The sequence below is a fragment of the Ovis canadensis genome, chromosome 23 (genome assembly GCF_042477335.2).
Source record: "Ovis canadensis isolate MfBH-ARS-UI-01 breed Bighorn chromosome 23, ARS-UI_OviCan_v2, whole genome shotgun sequence".
Lineage (NCBI taxonomy): Eukaryota > Metazoa > Chordata > Mammalia > Artiodactyla > Bovidae > Ovis > Ovis canadensis.
Window position 1 is genome coordinate 61,979,841 of NC_091267.1, and position 13,574 is coordinate 61,993,414.

General features: G+C 53.3%; 1 protein-coding gene across 3 annotated transcripts in view; it reads left to right on the forward strand.

The window, feature by feature from the left end:
• The window catches only part of CTIF (cap binding complex dependent translation initiation factor), a 321,475-nt gene that overhangs the window by 175,193 nt on the left and 132,708 nt on the right, over window positions 1–13,574 (forward strand). For all 3 annotated transcript variants that reach the window (XM_069568499.1, XM_069568501.1, XM_069568500.1), the window contains exon 7: window positions 987–1,063. In XM_069568499.1, coding sequence (XP_069424600.1) covers window positions 987–1,063 — 77 coding nt within the window. The remainder of the gene's footprint in view (window positions 1–986; window positions 1,064–13,574) is intronic.

Here is a 13,574-nt window from a genome sequence, read left to right on the forward strand (position 1 = left end):
GCTGGCTCTCAGCCCACCCTCTGCAAATAATTCTGCCTGCTGTTTGGCATTTTACTCCATCAGCCCTGCATGGTAAGGAAAGGGTTTCTCTCCAGCCTCGATGTAAATATATTGGTGGCTCAGGTGGTAAAGAATCCACCTGCTACACAGGAGACCCAGGTTCGAGAAGAGAATGACAACCCACTCTAGTATTCTTGCTTGGAAAATCCCACGGACAGAGGCACCTGGAGGGCTACAGTCCATGGGGTCAAGAAGAGTCAGACATGGCTGAGAGACTAACACTTCTCTCCAACCTTGATGTAAACATATATATACGTAGTTGTTATCATGATGACAATATATGCAAAAGACCAACCTTAACATTTTCCACAATTTAACATTTAAAAAGACATTAGCTATTTGCATGTTTCCCCTAAATACACCCCAGGAGTATAAGTAACAAGGATCTTTGGTTAAAAAAAAAAATGCATGAGGCCTTCTGGACTAGGATGAGGAGAAAACTGGGTCCTAGCACATTCTATCTGCATGAGGCTCAGGGTTTGCAAGGAGGCTGTGTCTCCTTGGTCCTCTCCACAGCTCATAGAAGATAGTCACATTCCCCTGGTGTTAGGAGGCCTGATGTTGGAGGGTTAGCTTGTCCACCATCAATTCCAGTCTGATTCTCTTGCTAATTCTCTGCCACACCTTGCACACCCTCATCCGTCTCTCCTGACCTGAGTGTTCTCATTTGAATGGCTGGATTTGACAAAGTCTAGGGACCCCACTGTTCTTTGGTTCTATGATTCCAGCATCATCACCTGGTGGGAAATGCGTGGACTCGAATATTCTCCATTTTTCAATCTGGATGTGGCGGTCAGAGCCTAGCCTTTCCAAACTCTCAATTTGGTTTTGTTGTCATAGATGTTGTTGTAGGTTAGTTCAGACTCAGAAGTTCTTTGCTGTCTTTCAGATTTACTGACGCCCCTCTTCCTTCCCCAACCACACAGGGCTACCACCCGATGCCCCACGAGGTAGAGATCGCGCACACGAAGAAGCTGTTCCGGAGGAGGAGAAATGACCGAAGGTAGGAGACTCGATTGCCAGCTTTGGGTTTTCTTTGCCTTCGGCCCTTGTGTAGCTGTGGTCCTGGCCTGCATTTTGCTTTTCCTGGTCACTAGCCGATACAATAAGAGGTGACGTGGCTGCAGTGGGGTTGGTTACAGGGTGAGTGGGGGGCGCCCTTCTCTTGGGTGGCCCCAGGATTGGATCCCTGCAGGAGTCCAGGGCAGGTTTTGCAGTTGAGGAAGAGGAAAGCTCTTTGCACCGACTGGGCAGCCACAGTAGCAGTCCTTGGGGTACTCTGACCTGCCGGCATGTGTTTTGACACACGGCCTCCAGGAGGCTCTGGAGCTCACAGTTCTAGGACTCTCTGTCTCTCCTCCGCCCTGTCCCTGGCCTGGCTGGGATCAGCAGTCGTACACGCTGCTTCTCTCGAATGCCTTGGGACGTGTCAAGGGGAGTGCTGTCCTAAACTAAGGCAGAAACTGGGATCTCCCCTGAGTTGCCAGCTGGGTGACAGCAAGGGGCCAAGAAAAGCGCCTGGGGTAGCTCTGGATAGGAGCAAAGAACTGAGGCTGGGCGTCTGGGAGGCTGAAACTTTGTTTCCTGAAAGGCTCTCCAACAAGGAAAGACCTTCAGAGTGTGTTTCGAGTGGAGAAGTTCAGCTGCAGAGCATTTCTTTCATGTGGCCACTTGTGCAAAAGCAGGGCCAGGGTATTGAACGTGCGTAAATGATTTCGGGATGAAAATGAGGGAGGGAGGAAGATAAAGAGGGAAAAAAAGAAGGGAGGGAGCAGGGAAGGCTCTGCTTGAAGAGTTTCTCCTCTACAGGGGATTTCTTCTTAGATAAAGGCGGTAGCTTATGGTTTTACCTTTACTGAACAGAGACTGTTCTCAGAGAGCCATGAAACAGCCCAGCCAGCTTGCTTGCTCAGAGAACTAAAAATACCTCTTCTTGTGCAGCTTCTTGGAGGCAAGGTTTGCCCAAGGTCCCTGATTCCCCCCCCAACCCCTCGCCCTATATACACACACACACACACCCCACACATACACACACACACACCACATACACACACATACACACACACCACACACACCACATACACACCACACACACACACCACATACGCACCACACACACACGCACCACACACACATGCACCACACACACACCACACACACACCACACACACCACATACACACCACACACACACGCACCACACACACATACACCACACACACACCACACACACACCACATACACACACATACACACCACATACACACACACCCCCCCACACACACACCACACACACACACACCACATACATGCACACACACCACACACACAGAGCACATACACACACACACCACACACACCACATACACACACACCACATACACACACATATACACACACATAGCACATACACACACATACACACACACCACATACACACACATAGCACATACACACACATACACACACACCACATACACACACACACCACACACACACCACATACACACACCACACACACACCACATACACACACATATACACACACACCAGATACACACACACCACACACAACCACATACACACACATGCACACACACACACAACACAAACACACACATACACACACATACACACACACCACATACACACATACACACACACCACACACCCACCACATACACACACATATACACACACACAACCACATACACACACATGCACATACACACACACCACACACACATACACACACACACCACATACACACACACCACACACACACCACATACACACACATATACACACACACACCACATACACACCACACACATACAACCACATACACACACATGCACACACACACATACACACACCACAAACACACACATACACACACACACCACACACACCACATACACACATACACACACACCACACACCCACCACATACACACACATATACACACACACCACATACACACACACCACACACACACAACCACATGCACACACACACATACACACACCACAAACACACACATACACACACACACCACACACACACACACACAAAGGGCCTTGAACAACGGGTGCTGGATGGTGGCCACAATTCGGGGTGGATGGAGATCCAGTCCCCAGGAATGTCATCAGCTGGTGGATTTAGTGGAATGGAAACATTCCCAGAGGACGGTGAGTGTTCAGCCAGCTGGGAGGCAGGCAGTCCGGGCTTAGAACCCAGACCCGCCGGGCGCTTCATGCAGTGGCATCAGAGGGGAAGGTGGGGCAGGGAGACTGGCCCCAGCCTGCTCCTGGCCTGACCAGGGTGCAGTCCTTGTTCTCTGTGTGCTTCCTTTTCGCGGTGCAGCTGATTCCTGGTTTCTGGGTTCCCTTCAGAGGGAAGCGGTAGGGAGCACCCCCTAAAGGAGAAGTGGGGTTCGCATGGGGACTGAGGAGGTGTCAGGAAGGGCAGAGGCTCCGTGTCACTCCTCCCCTGCCCCCGATCCCCAGAACATGTGTGGAGCTTCAGGGACTCCCCGAGCTTCCGTAGGAGAAGTCACCCCCTGGGCCCAGGCAGGGGCAGGCCGCTGTGCGCGTCCACGTCAGCCACACCTCTGCTCCGGGGCCAGGTCACCCCTCTCAGCCCCTGGACAGTGCAGGCCTCCAGAAAGCAGCAGTGTGGCCCAGGAACGTAGGAAGGGGAGCCTGACGTACAGGCAGCGGGAAGCCAGCCTTCCGCTGAGCCGCGCGCGTTAACAAATGCCCGGTGAGGTCAGCACACCTCGCAAAGGATGTGGACCCGGGACAGGGTCCAAAGCAAGGCAATAAAGATGATTAAAGGGATGGAAAGTATGTCCTGTGAGGAGAGGCTCCCCGGCCGGGGCCAGGGGAGAGGAGGCTGTAGGGAAAGAACGTTCGTGCCAGTAAACTCTTGAAAGATTTATACCGAGCACTGAGGAGCAGCCGCCCCACCTCTCTCGGGCTCTGAACTGGAGGAAATCAGCTGGAGTGAAAGGAGAGAGTGTTCCTCTGGACCACAGATGGGCTCAAGGAGCAAACATCCCAACCATCAGGGGCTCAGACTCTGCCATTCAGGGCGGCAGACGCGCGCAGAGCCCATGCTGTGCGCCAGGCGGGGCCCCACCTGTATTCGCAATCTGGAATATGATGCAGGACAACGCTTGGCCACCACGGCCTCCCCAGGCGGTGGGGACTTTCAGGAGAAGGGCAGGCAGCCAGACAGTTTCAGGACCTCACTGTCCGAAAGCAGGCAGCCAGCACCAGGGGCCTTCCGATCCCTTCTTGGTGGAGTACATGATTCTGACGTTTGAGGGACGGCTGCAGAATATCGTCTGGTCAACCCTAACCTTCCAGTTGTTGATGGACAGTCGAGGCCTTGCTGTGCCCCAAACCTGTATACTTGACCTTGATGGTTAGCACTTTTGTAGGTTAACCCTCCTGGTCATGGGAAGGCCACGACCGAGAGAGGCTTGTGTTCCTTGGGTGGCAGAGCGGGAGGTGACCGGAATCAGGTTTGGTGGCCGAAGGCACAGCCAGCATCTGCCTGTGTCAGGCCTCTGATCTCTCCCCTTTTGTTGCAAGGGAGAGAAGGCGCTGTTTTCCCCTTTTAACAGATGGAATAACTGAGGCCAGGGACACTAGCCAAGGTTGTTTAGCTAGGAAGCGGCCGAGCTGAACTCACCTGTGCTGGCTGCAGTTCTCAGCCCTTTGGACTCCACAGCCTCCAGTGGGCCTGTGATCTAGAAAAGGCCAAGAGCAGGGAGCTGGTGGAGGCAGAACTGGGGTGGGGTGGTGGCGGCTGCAGCGTCACATGAAGGGAGGTGGTCGGCTCCATCCCCTCTGCCTCTGAGGCTCTGCGGGGGACTCTGTGGGCTCCCATCTGACTGCAGAGTAGCTGGGCTTGTTGTCTGAGAGCTGCAATCACCCGGCAGCCAGGCGGATTGTGGATCCTGGAGGCTCTGTGTTTCACCTCGAAGCCTGAAACAGGAATTTCTAAACTAGGCCCTAGGGCCCTAACCCTGACGAAAGTCTGGATCGTATCCGAGTTCCCGGCTCCTTGAGGTCTGGAGCGGGCCCTGACTGCTTTAATCCTCCGGTTGTTCAAGTCTGAGGCACATGCCCTGGAATTAGATGTGGGACGTGAATGCCACCTCTTCTGCTCGCGACCTCCGAGATTTTGGCAGATTACTTTATACCTTGAAAACTTTATCTCTTTCCTCATTAAAATGGGTCCACTAACTGGGAAGCTTAACCAAGCTCATCCTGTAAGGTCTTAGCGCCAGCCCACTCTTCAGATCAGAGGGGGATCCGAGGTGCTCAGAAAACACCTTAAGGTGGAAGTGGACGGCAGATGTCTGCCAAGCTGGGGGAGGGGCAGGGGAGCAAGAGGGGCTGTCCCAAATCCCCACGGTGCCAGGTTTGCTTGTGAGCCCAGGGAGGTTTCCTTGCATCCCCTCCAGGGGCGGGGCATCCGGGATCCGTTGTTTCTCTTCTCGGAATCAACTTTGAGAGCTCTGCCCCCACTGTTGGGGGGGCAGGGAAGGGGGCCCCCAGGAGCAGCCATCTGCAGACTCTGCGCCCACGTTCTGTGCGCGGCTCCGAGGGCCTCAGTGTCTGAAACTGAGTCGTGGGCGTCTTTTCCTCATTTTGCAGAAGGAAAAGGTTAAGCTCGTGAATGGTTCAAAGGTTTTCTCCTTTAAAAATGTTCTCAAAACACGGGCAAGTGGTAACCGCTTGTTTATTTTGGGGACCGAGTTAAAGATGTTTGCCGATTTCAGACAGAATTATGCGTCTCACGATGCAAATGTGCTAAGTGGCTGTTTCGTGCATCCCTGAAAGAGCAGCCTGCCTCCAGGTGCTATGCCTCGACCGGGGTCGGACACCCGCTGATGGAAGCGGTGGGCCGTGGGGGCTTGTGTCCTGGGGAGCTCCCTGCCCTCAGGCTACAGGGTGGCAGGGCAGGGGGCAAACACTGGAGGGCCGAGTTCTGGCTGTGCCGCTGACCTGCTGCTGGTGTTGACCTTGAGTGAGGTCTCACCTCCAGGGGGGTTTCCTTGATCCCCCCTCCACCCAACTCCCACCCCCACTCCTGAAGAAATGAGCATCGGAGGCCAAGGATGAAGGTCATGGCCTGCGTTCCCGGGGAAGCAGGGTCCGGGATGAAGATGAGCTGGCGGGATGCTGACTCAGGAGTACCCTTATGGTCCGGAAGGAAGGGGAGTGGATTGGGCAAGAGGGGATGGTGAGCTGCAGTGCCGTCTGGGTGGGGAGTTCTGATTCTATGAGGAGTCCTGAAATTGGGGTGACACTCTGTAGAGTTGTCCCCAGATGAAGAAAACAGGCAGGTCTTTGTATCCCTGTGTCTGCTCTAGTCATCGGATGGGGACGGCCTTGACCTTGAACCGGCGGCTCTCCGCCCCAGTTTTTGTAGGGCCGACCGCTGAGGACTGTCTATCACGGCATGTCCAGCATCCCAGGGTACGTGCATTGATCTTGAACCGGCCCTGTGCACACATCACAGCCAGCACCACGGGGAAGCACCTTTGAACTCTCCAGCTGGGATTGATGGAGCAGCGCTTCAGGCTCCAGTCTTTGCCTGGGAGGAACCAGACAAGAGCCCGGCTGTAACCCCTGCTCTCAAGGGCCTGAGACAGAGCTTGCACAGCGGGCCCCTGAAGCCGCCAGCACGTGGCCCATGACTGTGTGGCATGCTCATATTCCTCGAGGAGGTTTCAAGAAAGGGGCCAGCGGGGGTAATTACAGGATGCTTCCTGGAGGAGGTGGGTATTGAACTAGCCTTCAGTCACAAGGAGAACTTGAAAGGGAGATGGGAGGCCATTAAGCTGAGGGGACTGTGAAGGCCATAGTGAAACAGGTGTAGGAGCAGGGGTTCCCACCGCCCCGGAAGCCACCCTCACAAAGCTCCCTAGAAACAGACCCAGGCGGGGTGGAGCCCATAGCATCCTCTACCCACAATTGAGAAGGAAAAGAGCTCCTGGCTTCGGACAGGGCCCAGCCCAGACTATCAGAAGCCTCAGTCCCCCCAGGCGCCAGAGCCGGCCTCGTAGCAGTGAGAGCAGGGCAGCTAATGGAGGCATTAGCGGTCCCTAGCGCGATGCCCGTGCGGCCAGGGAGACAGGAGAGCCTTTCTCCAAATTAATTTGTTTCATTAAGTGAGGTCTCAGAACGGTTCATTTATTCCACATGCAAAGCGGATTTGAAAAGAAGGAAAGAACGCCACAGTCATCCCAAGCTGGTATCAGATGATCTGCTGGATGGGAAGCAGGAGGGAAGCTGTTCCCTGTCAGACTCCACCTCTCCCGGGTCCCCAGATGGTGCAACAGGGTGAGCAGAGACCCTAGCCCCTCTTGATGCCTCTGTCCTGTGACTGGCTGTGACTGTGGTGTGGGGTCCTCCAACAATCAGTTTCAGTCTCATCCGTCACCTTCCTCTGCCACCACGTGCCCAGACCCTCCCTGGGGGCCAGGCTGTTTCCCCCAGGGATGGCATTCGTATCAGCCATCAGATGTGATTTTGCAGGCTCTCTGTGACATCATCTAGGTCACTGATTAAAATGAACAGGGCATCTGGAATTGATGGTGATGGGTATGCAACTTGGGGAAGATCCTAAAAATCCTGGATTATGTATTCCAAAGGGGGGATTCTGTGGTATGTGAATTATATCTCAACTTTTTAAAAGTTTTTTAACGGGTAAGGGAGGTCCCGGGATGGAGTGATGGGGCAAGCCTCTGTAAACCCTCGCTGAATCTTGGTGTTTGTAGTGTATCAGAGTAGTGTGTGTGTGTGTTAGTCACTCAGTCGTGTCCAACTCTGCAACCCCATGGACTATAGCTCTCCAGGCTCCTCTGTCCATGAAATTCTCCAGGCAAGAATACAGGAGTGGGTTGCCATTCCCTTCTCCAGGGGATCTTCCTGACCCAGGGTTTGAACATGGGTCTTCTGCATTGCAGGCAGATTCTTTACCATCTGAGCCACCAGGGAAATCAGACTATCAGAGTACTATCCCTTTCAAAAAAGGACGTAGATTTGGCTTGGCCCTGACTTGTTCTACGGGACTCTGTGCTAGCTATTAATGATTACACCTTTTCTTCTGGATCATCTCTTTGGGAATCTCTTTGGGAGAGATGGTATCTATGTTTTTCTGATTTTTAAAACTGGAACTCTGTACGTCTAGCTGCAGACCCTAATGCTTTGTTCATGACATGTCCTGACATGTAGTCAGGGGCTCTTTATGACCTCACATGGAGAGCTCCCTTTTTCTGGACCATATAGCTCCCTCCCTTGGGCAAGAGGATGAACATTCAGGGTACCTGTCTCTCTCTCCCACGATTTCCTCCGAGGCCCTCAGCATCTTAGTGAGGATGCTCTAGCTGGATCTGCCTTCCCTGATCCAGCACGTGTTCTCTGACAGAAGGCAAACCTTTCTCTTAGCAACCCCCTTAATCTTACATCATCCTCCCCATCAGCAGCCTCATGCTTGCCTCCTCCTTTCACTCTAAATGCAAAAGTTTAATTTTAGAAATGTCATTAGTGCTTGTTAAGCCCACTGCTTGACACACTCTGACGGCTCTTCCCCACCCTGTGATGCCCTCACTGGTTATGGGAGATTCCCTGTTCCCTTCTGGAACCCACGCCACCCTCCTCCTCTTCACACTTGGGCTCCCAGCAGAGACTCTGAGGGATGCCAGCACTGCCTTTAAAACCCTAAGTCACAGTTGTTTTCTGGTACTTACCTTTCCCTTTAGCCCCTCACCTCTCTCCTGCAGATGCGGACTCCTTCATCTATGAAGATGACTGAGCCCCAGCTCTTGCCCATCAGGAACTGATCAGAAATCCATTCAGTTCAGGGTCCTGAATCCATCCATCAGCTCATTCACAGGGCTCATTAAGGTAGCCCAGGTGGTAAAGCGTCTGCCTACCATGTGGAACACCCGGGTTCAATCCCTGGGTCAGGAAGATCTCCTGGAGAAGAAAACGGCAACCCACTCCAGTATTCTTGCCTGGAGAATCCCATGGACAGAGGAGCCTGGTGGGCTATAGTCCACGGGGTTGCAAAGAGTCGGACATGACTGAGCGACTTCACTTCACTCACTTGGGAGGTTCAGTCGGTCCTCATTACTTGAAAATTCTATATTTGCTAATTGGCCTGCTTGTTAAAAGTTCCTCATGTGTGATTGAGTCAATACAGTGCTTTCACAGTCATTCATGGACACGCCCAGAGCCCAGAGTGGTAAAACACTCAAGTCACCTGACCTGCGCGTTCCCAGCTGAGGCTGAACCTGGAGACCTCTGCCTTCTTGCTCCAGCTCTCCCACTGTAAACAAGTGTCTTTTCCGAGACCCACTGAGGGCTCTGTCTTCCACGCTGATGTGCTTTGGTTGGCGGATTTGCTGTTTAAAATGGTGCCTGAGCGTAGCGCTGCGGTGCTGTCTCGTGTCTCAGAGCCGGGAGGCCGTTGTGCGCCTTTTGAAGAAAGTATGTTTGTCGGACGAGCTTCCTTCTGGCCACAGCTATAGTGCTGTTGGCGGTGAGCTCAATGTTAGTGAATCGACGATATATAGTAAATAAGGTGTCTTTAAACCAAAACACACATAACACGGGGCTATATATTGATCTGTTGGAAAAAAAACATTGTGACCGGAGGCTCGCGGGAACCTAACCTTGTCTTTCTCCTGGGAGCAGTGGCTCAGTAGCCGCTAGTTTGGTGTGCGCACTTTAGTTACCCAGTTGTACAGAGCGTTAACTACCATGAGTGATGAAAATGGACGGTGCTAGCCCTTTAAAACAGTGGGAGAGGGACTTCCCTGATGGTCTAGTGGTTACCACTTCACCTTTCAAGGCAGGGGGTGCGAGTTCAATGCCCGGTTGGTGAGCTAGGATGCCCGCTGCCTTGTGGCCAGGAAATCAAAAACAGGAGCAATGCTGTCACAGATTCAATAGACTGTTAAAATGGTCCACATCAAAAAAAAAAAAAAGGCATGGAGAGATGCTAAAGGTAAAGGACTGTGTTGTGAGTGATGGGGTTTGAGGCTGAGTAGTTTGTCCCGTCTGTGGGGTGGTAGCAGAGAGGGGGGGAGGGCAGGGAGTGGGAAGCACTCCCTCCGCGACTGTCACCTGGCTTGGGTCTCGCTGAGCCGCCACTGCTTCATTTGCCCATCCTGGGCTGACACTGTCCCCCAAGCCCTCCAGACGGCTGAGCCCTGAAGTGACCATCATTGTCATCCTGTCATCGGGAGCCCAGGGGACAGCGAGACGGATTACACTCCCATTGCCCGCAGTTTGTCTTTATATTGCAGCGAGGAAATTGCCCTCATTAAGTCCCTGCTAAAGATAGATAAGAAAATGGGACAGGCAAACCCCCACCTGGCAGGCAGCCCTGTCAGATTCTAAGCAAAATGAGTCAGATAGGAATTATTTTTAGGCTCCTTCTCCTCCTCCCCCACGCCCACCCCCAAGCTCTCTTAGAAAGAAGAGCAGCTCATTTCATGAAGCCAGATGTCCAGGTCTGTGTTTGATTGACATGGGGGCCTGGTTTACACCGAGAGAAGACCCAGGCTTTTGTATAAACCACGACGGCCAGATGATCATCCTTTGCACGATGGCGGCCTCTCCCAGGCTGCCAGGAGGGCCCCGAGGGCTGGCTCACAACTCGCCCTTTCCTGTCCCTCTTTCCTGGCGCGTGCTCTGCCCAGAGCCTGCCCTCAGCATCACACTTTGTAGGAGAATAAACCAGTCCCTGGGTTCCTTCTCCTCGGGAAGGACCAGCGAGTCCCTGGGCCCAGGACCCAGGTCCGCGCGTGGCCACGTCGTGCATTTTGGCAGAGCTCCCGGTACCAGGCCTGCTCCCTCCAGTCTGGGCCCACTGCTGGGGAGCTGAGCACTGCTCCTTCTTGTTCGTTCTGTGCTCCTTTTTGCAGCTATTAGGATTCATCCAGACCCCTTAAACCCTAGAGGACAAAAAAGGGAGACCTGGGGGCAAGGAGGCTGATGAAGAGGAGGCAAGGGTATGTGCCTAGAGGCTTAGAGAGCAGAAGGGATGCTGACAAGGACAGTGGCCGTCTAGAGATAAATGCCCGGGACAGAGCATAGAATGGACACCAGGAACCAGCCACCTGAGTTGGTTTAATTACAGCTCCTTAGAGGTCTCTGTCTCCCTATTTTTGAAATGCTGGACATTTGGGGTTGGTTCACAAATGTTAACCCCAGCCCTCTCTCCCTTGCTAGCATGGAGGGACACACGCAACTCCTTCCACCCCAAGTGCCCGGGTGTCTGGCGCCAGGTCTGCATAGCCTTCACCCAGGGCAGCCGGCGTGGTGGGTATGAGGGCCTTGGTTAGGCTCACTTGGCTTCTAGACCTGTTCATCCCTCTCCAGCCAGGGGATCTGAGGCAATAAGGACCCTCGCCAAGCTCGTTCTTCTTCTTGCCCCCAAAGACACTCACTGTAGCCTGCAAGAACGCCGGTAGATGAGGTGTGATGAGGGGTACACGAGAGACCCCAGCCCCATGCCGGCTCCAAGTACCGAGGCATGAGTCCCCTCCTTCCTGACATTTGCTCCTGGGACCCCTCCATCCTGGACCATGTGAAGGGAAGGAAAGAAGATCAGGCCAGCAGTTGTGGAGTCTAGGTTTTCATCTTTGTGTGGCCCAAGGCACTTCTCTTAAACACTTTTGGAGCTAAAACTTTCAAATGTATTAGGGAGAGTCCAGGGTTAAAGATGACAAAGAACACTTCCCAGGAATATTCCATTCCTTCGCTGTGGGCTGGAAAGACACTCTAGAGGCCAGTTGGGGCTTTCAGTACAAATAACTCGCTTCCCTTTTATCTTTAACCCAGCACATTCACCCTCTCCAGAAAATTCCAGAAATCTGGGCCGTGTCTGCTGCTCCTGTGTACATTTTTGGGGACCAAATTTGGTCTAGGTCTGTACTCTGGGCACCCGGCCGTGCCTGGTTGAGCCTCCATAGTCCCAGCATTCCAGCTACCCGAGATGGAACACTTCCTGGGACCATCTTACCCCTGGAGTGGGGTCTGCAGCCCCTTAATTCAGGCAAGCCTGGCTCACCCTGAGTCCTGCCCGGAAGTTGCTCAGTGATTTAACAGGCACGGTGTTCGGGACGTGCTGAACCCTTTGCAAATATCTGCTGTATAATCTTACCAACAACCCTAGGTAGGAGATAACTGGTTTTATTTCCATTTTATAGATGAGGAAAGTAACTTGCACAGAGAAGGAGAGTAACTCCCCCAAAGAGAGAGCGGGGAAGTTGCTGAGCCTGGCTGCAAACTCAAGCAGCCTGGCTCAGAGGCTGGACCCGTAACCAGTTATCTGCTGGAGAATTCTCTCCCCTGGATCCCTTACCACCTCCAACATCCACCCCCTGACTAAGCCCCTGATTAACTCTGTGTCGGGGCAGTAAAGGCAGCTTGGAGGCCACTGTCTTCAAAAGGCCTGAGGAATGGGGGTCTTGAACATCATTCAAAGAAATGAACAGATGGTGAGATTTCAGCCAAGACCCACCAGGCGAGGTTGCCCGCCCTCTGCCCTCTGCCCTCTGTGCCCTGCCCTAGGTTAGTCATGCCTATAGCTCCCTCCCCTGGTCCAGATGATTCATACGTGGACCGATTTAGGAAGTTCCTGTAATAGCCCAGAGATGTCCCAGGTTGCGGCGCCCCACCTGCTGAGAGGCTGGAGGAAGGGTGCTGTGAGTTCCAGAACAGTGAGCAGTTCTCAGGGGAGGGCACTCTGGGATGGGGGGAGAGCTTCCTATTTCCACAAGCCCCCTGCCCCAGTCCCAGGAGGACAGGCCAGGCCAAGAGGGTGCCCTTCACTCCCCAAGGCTCCCAGCAGGGATGGGAGCACAGGTTTTAAAAATACCAAGGAGCCTTCCTGCCTGGGTCAGCATTTACCCTGAGCTCCAAGAGTTATTTCTGAGTCTTCCCAGTAATTTAATTTTAGCCATTTATTCCAATGCGTGTGTTTTTGGGGGAAGCCAAGGTGGCCTCTATTATGGTTTGGAGTATTTTTGGGAGGTCCTGGTTTCCAGAAGTGATGCAGGGGTTCAATTAGGCAAGACATCAGCGAACGGAATTAAAATAACTCTAGAAGACAGCCCTGTGGGTCCCCGGAGGAGATGCTGTGCTGAGCTCCCCCGGGAGGGAGATTAAGACCAAGGTGTCCCTGGCATGCCCAGTCGCCATCACTGAGGTGGCAGCTTGTGTCATTGTCGCCAGCTCTCCCAGCACCTGCAGGCATCTTGGTGCCCTTCAGAATGCAGAACTGATGGAGCTGCCAGTTCTTTCTAACTTGGCCTGGACACGCAGCCCAGGCACCAGGAGCAGACAAGCTCACATCCGTGGCAAGTTCTGTAGCTCCAGCTTGGAGGTGGACAGGTGGACTCACCAGTGCCTTATGGGGAGCTGAAAACTTTCAGTCACGAGCACACTAACATTGCAGGGTTTGCGGAGGAGTTATTC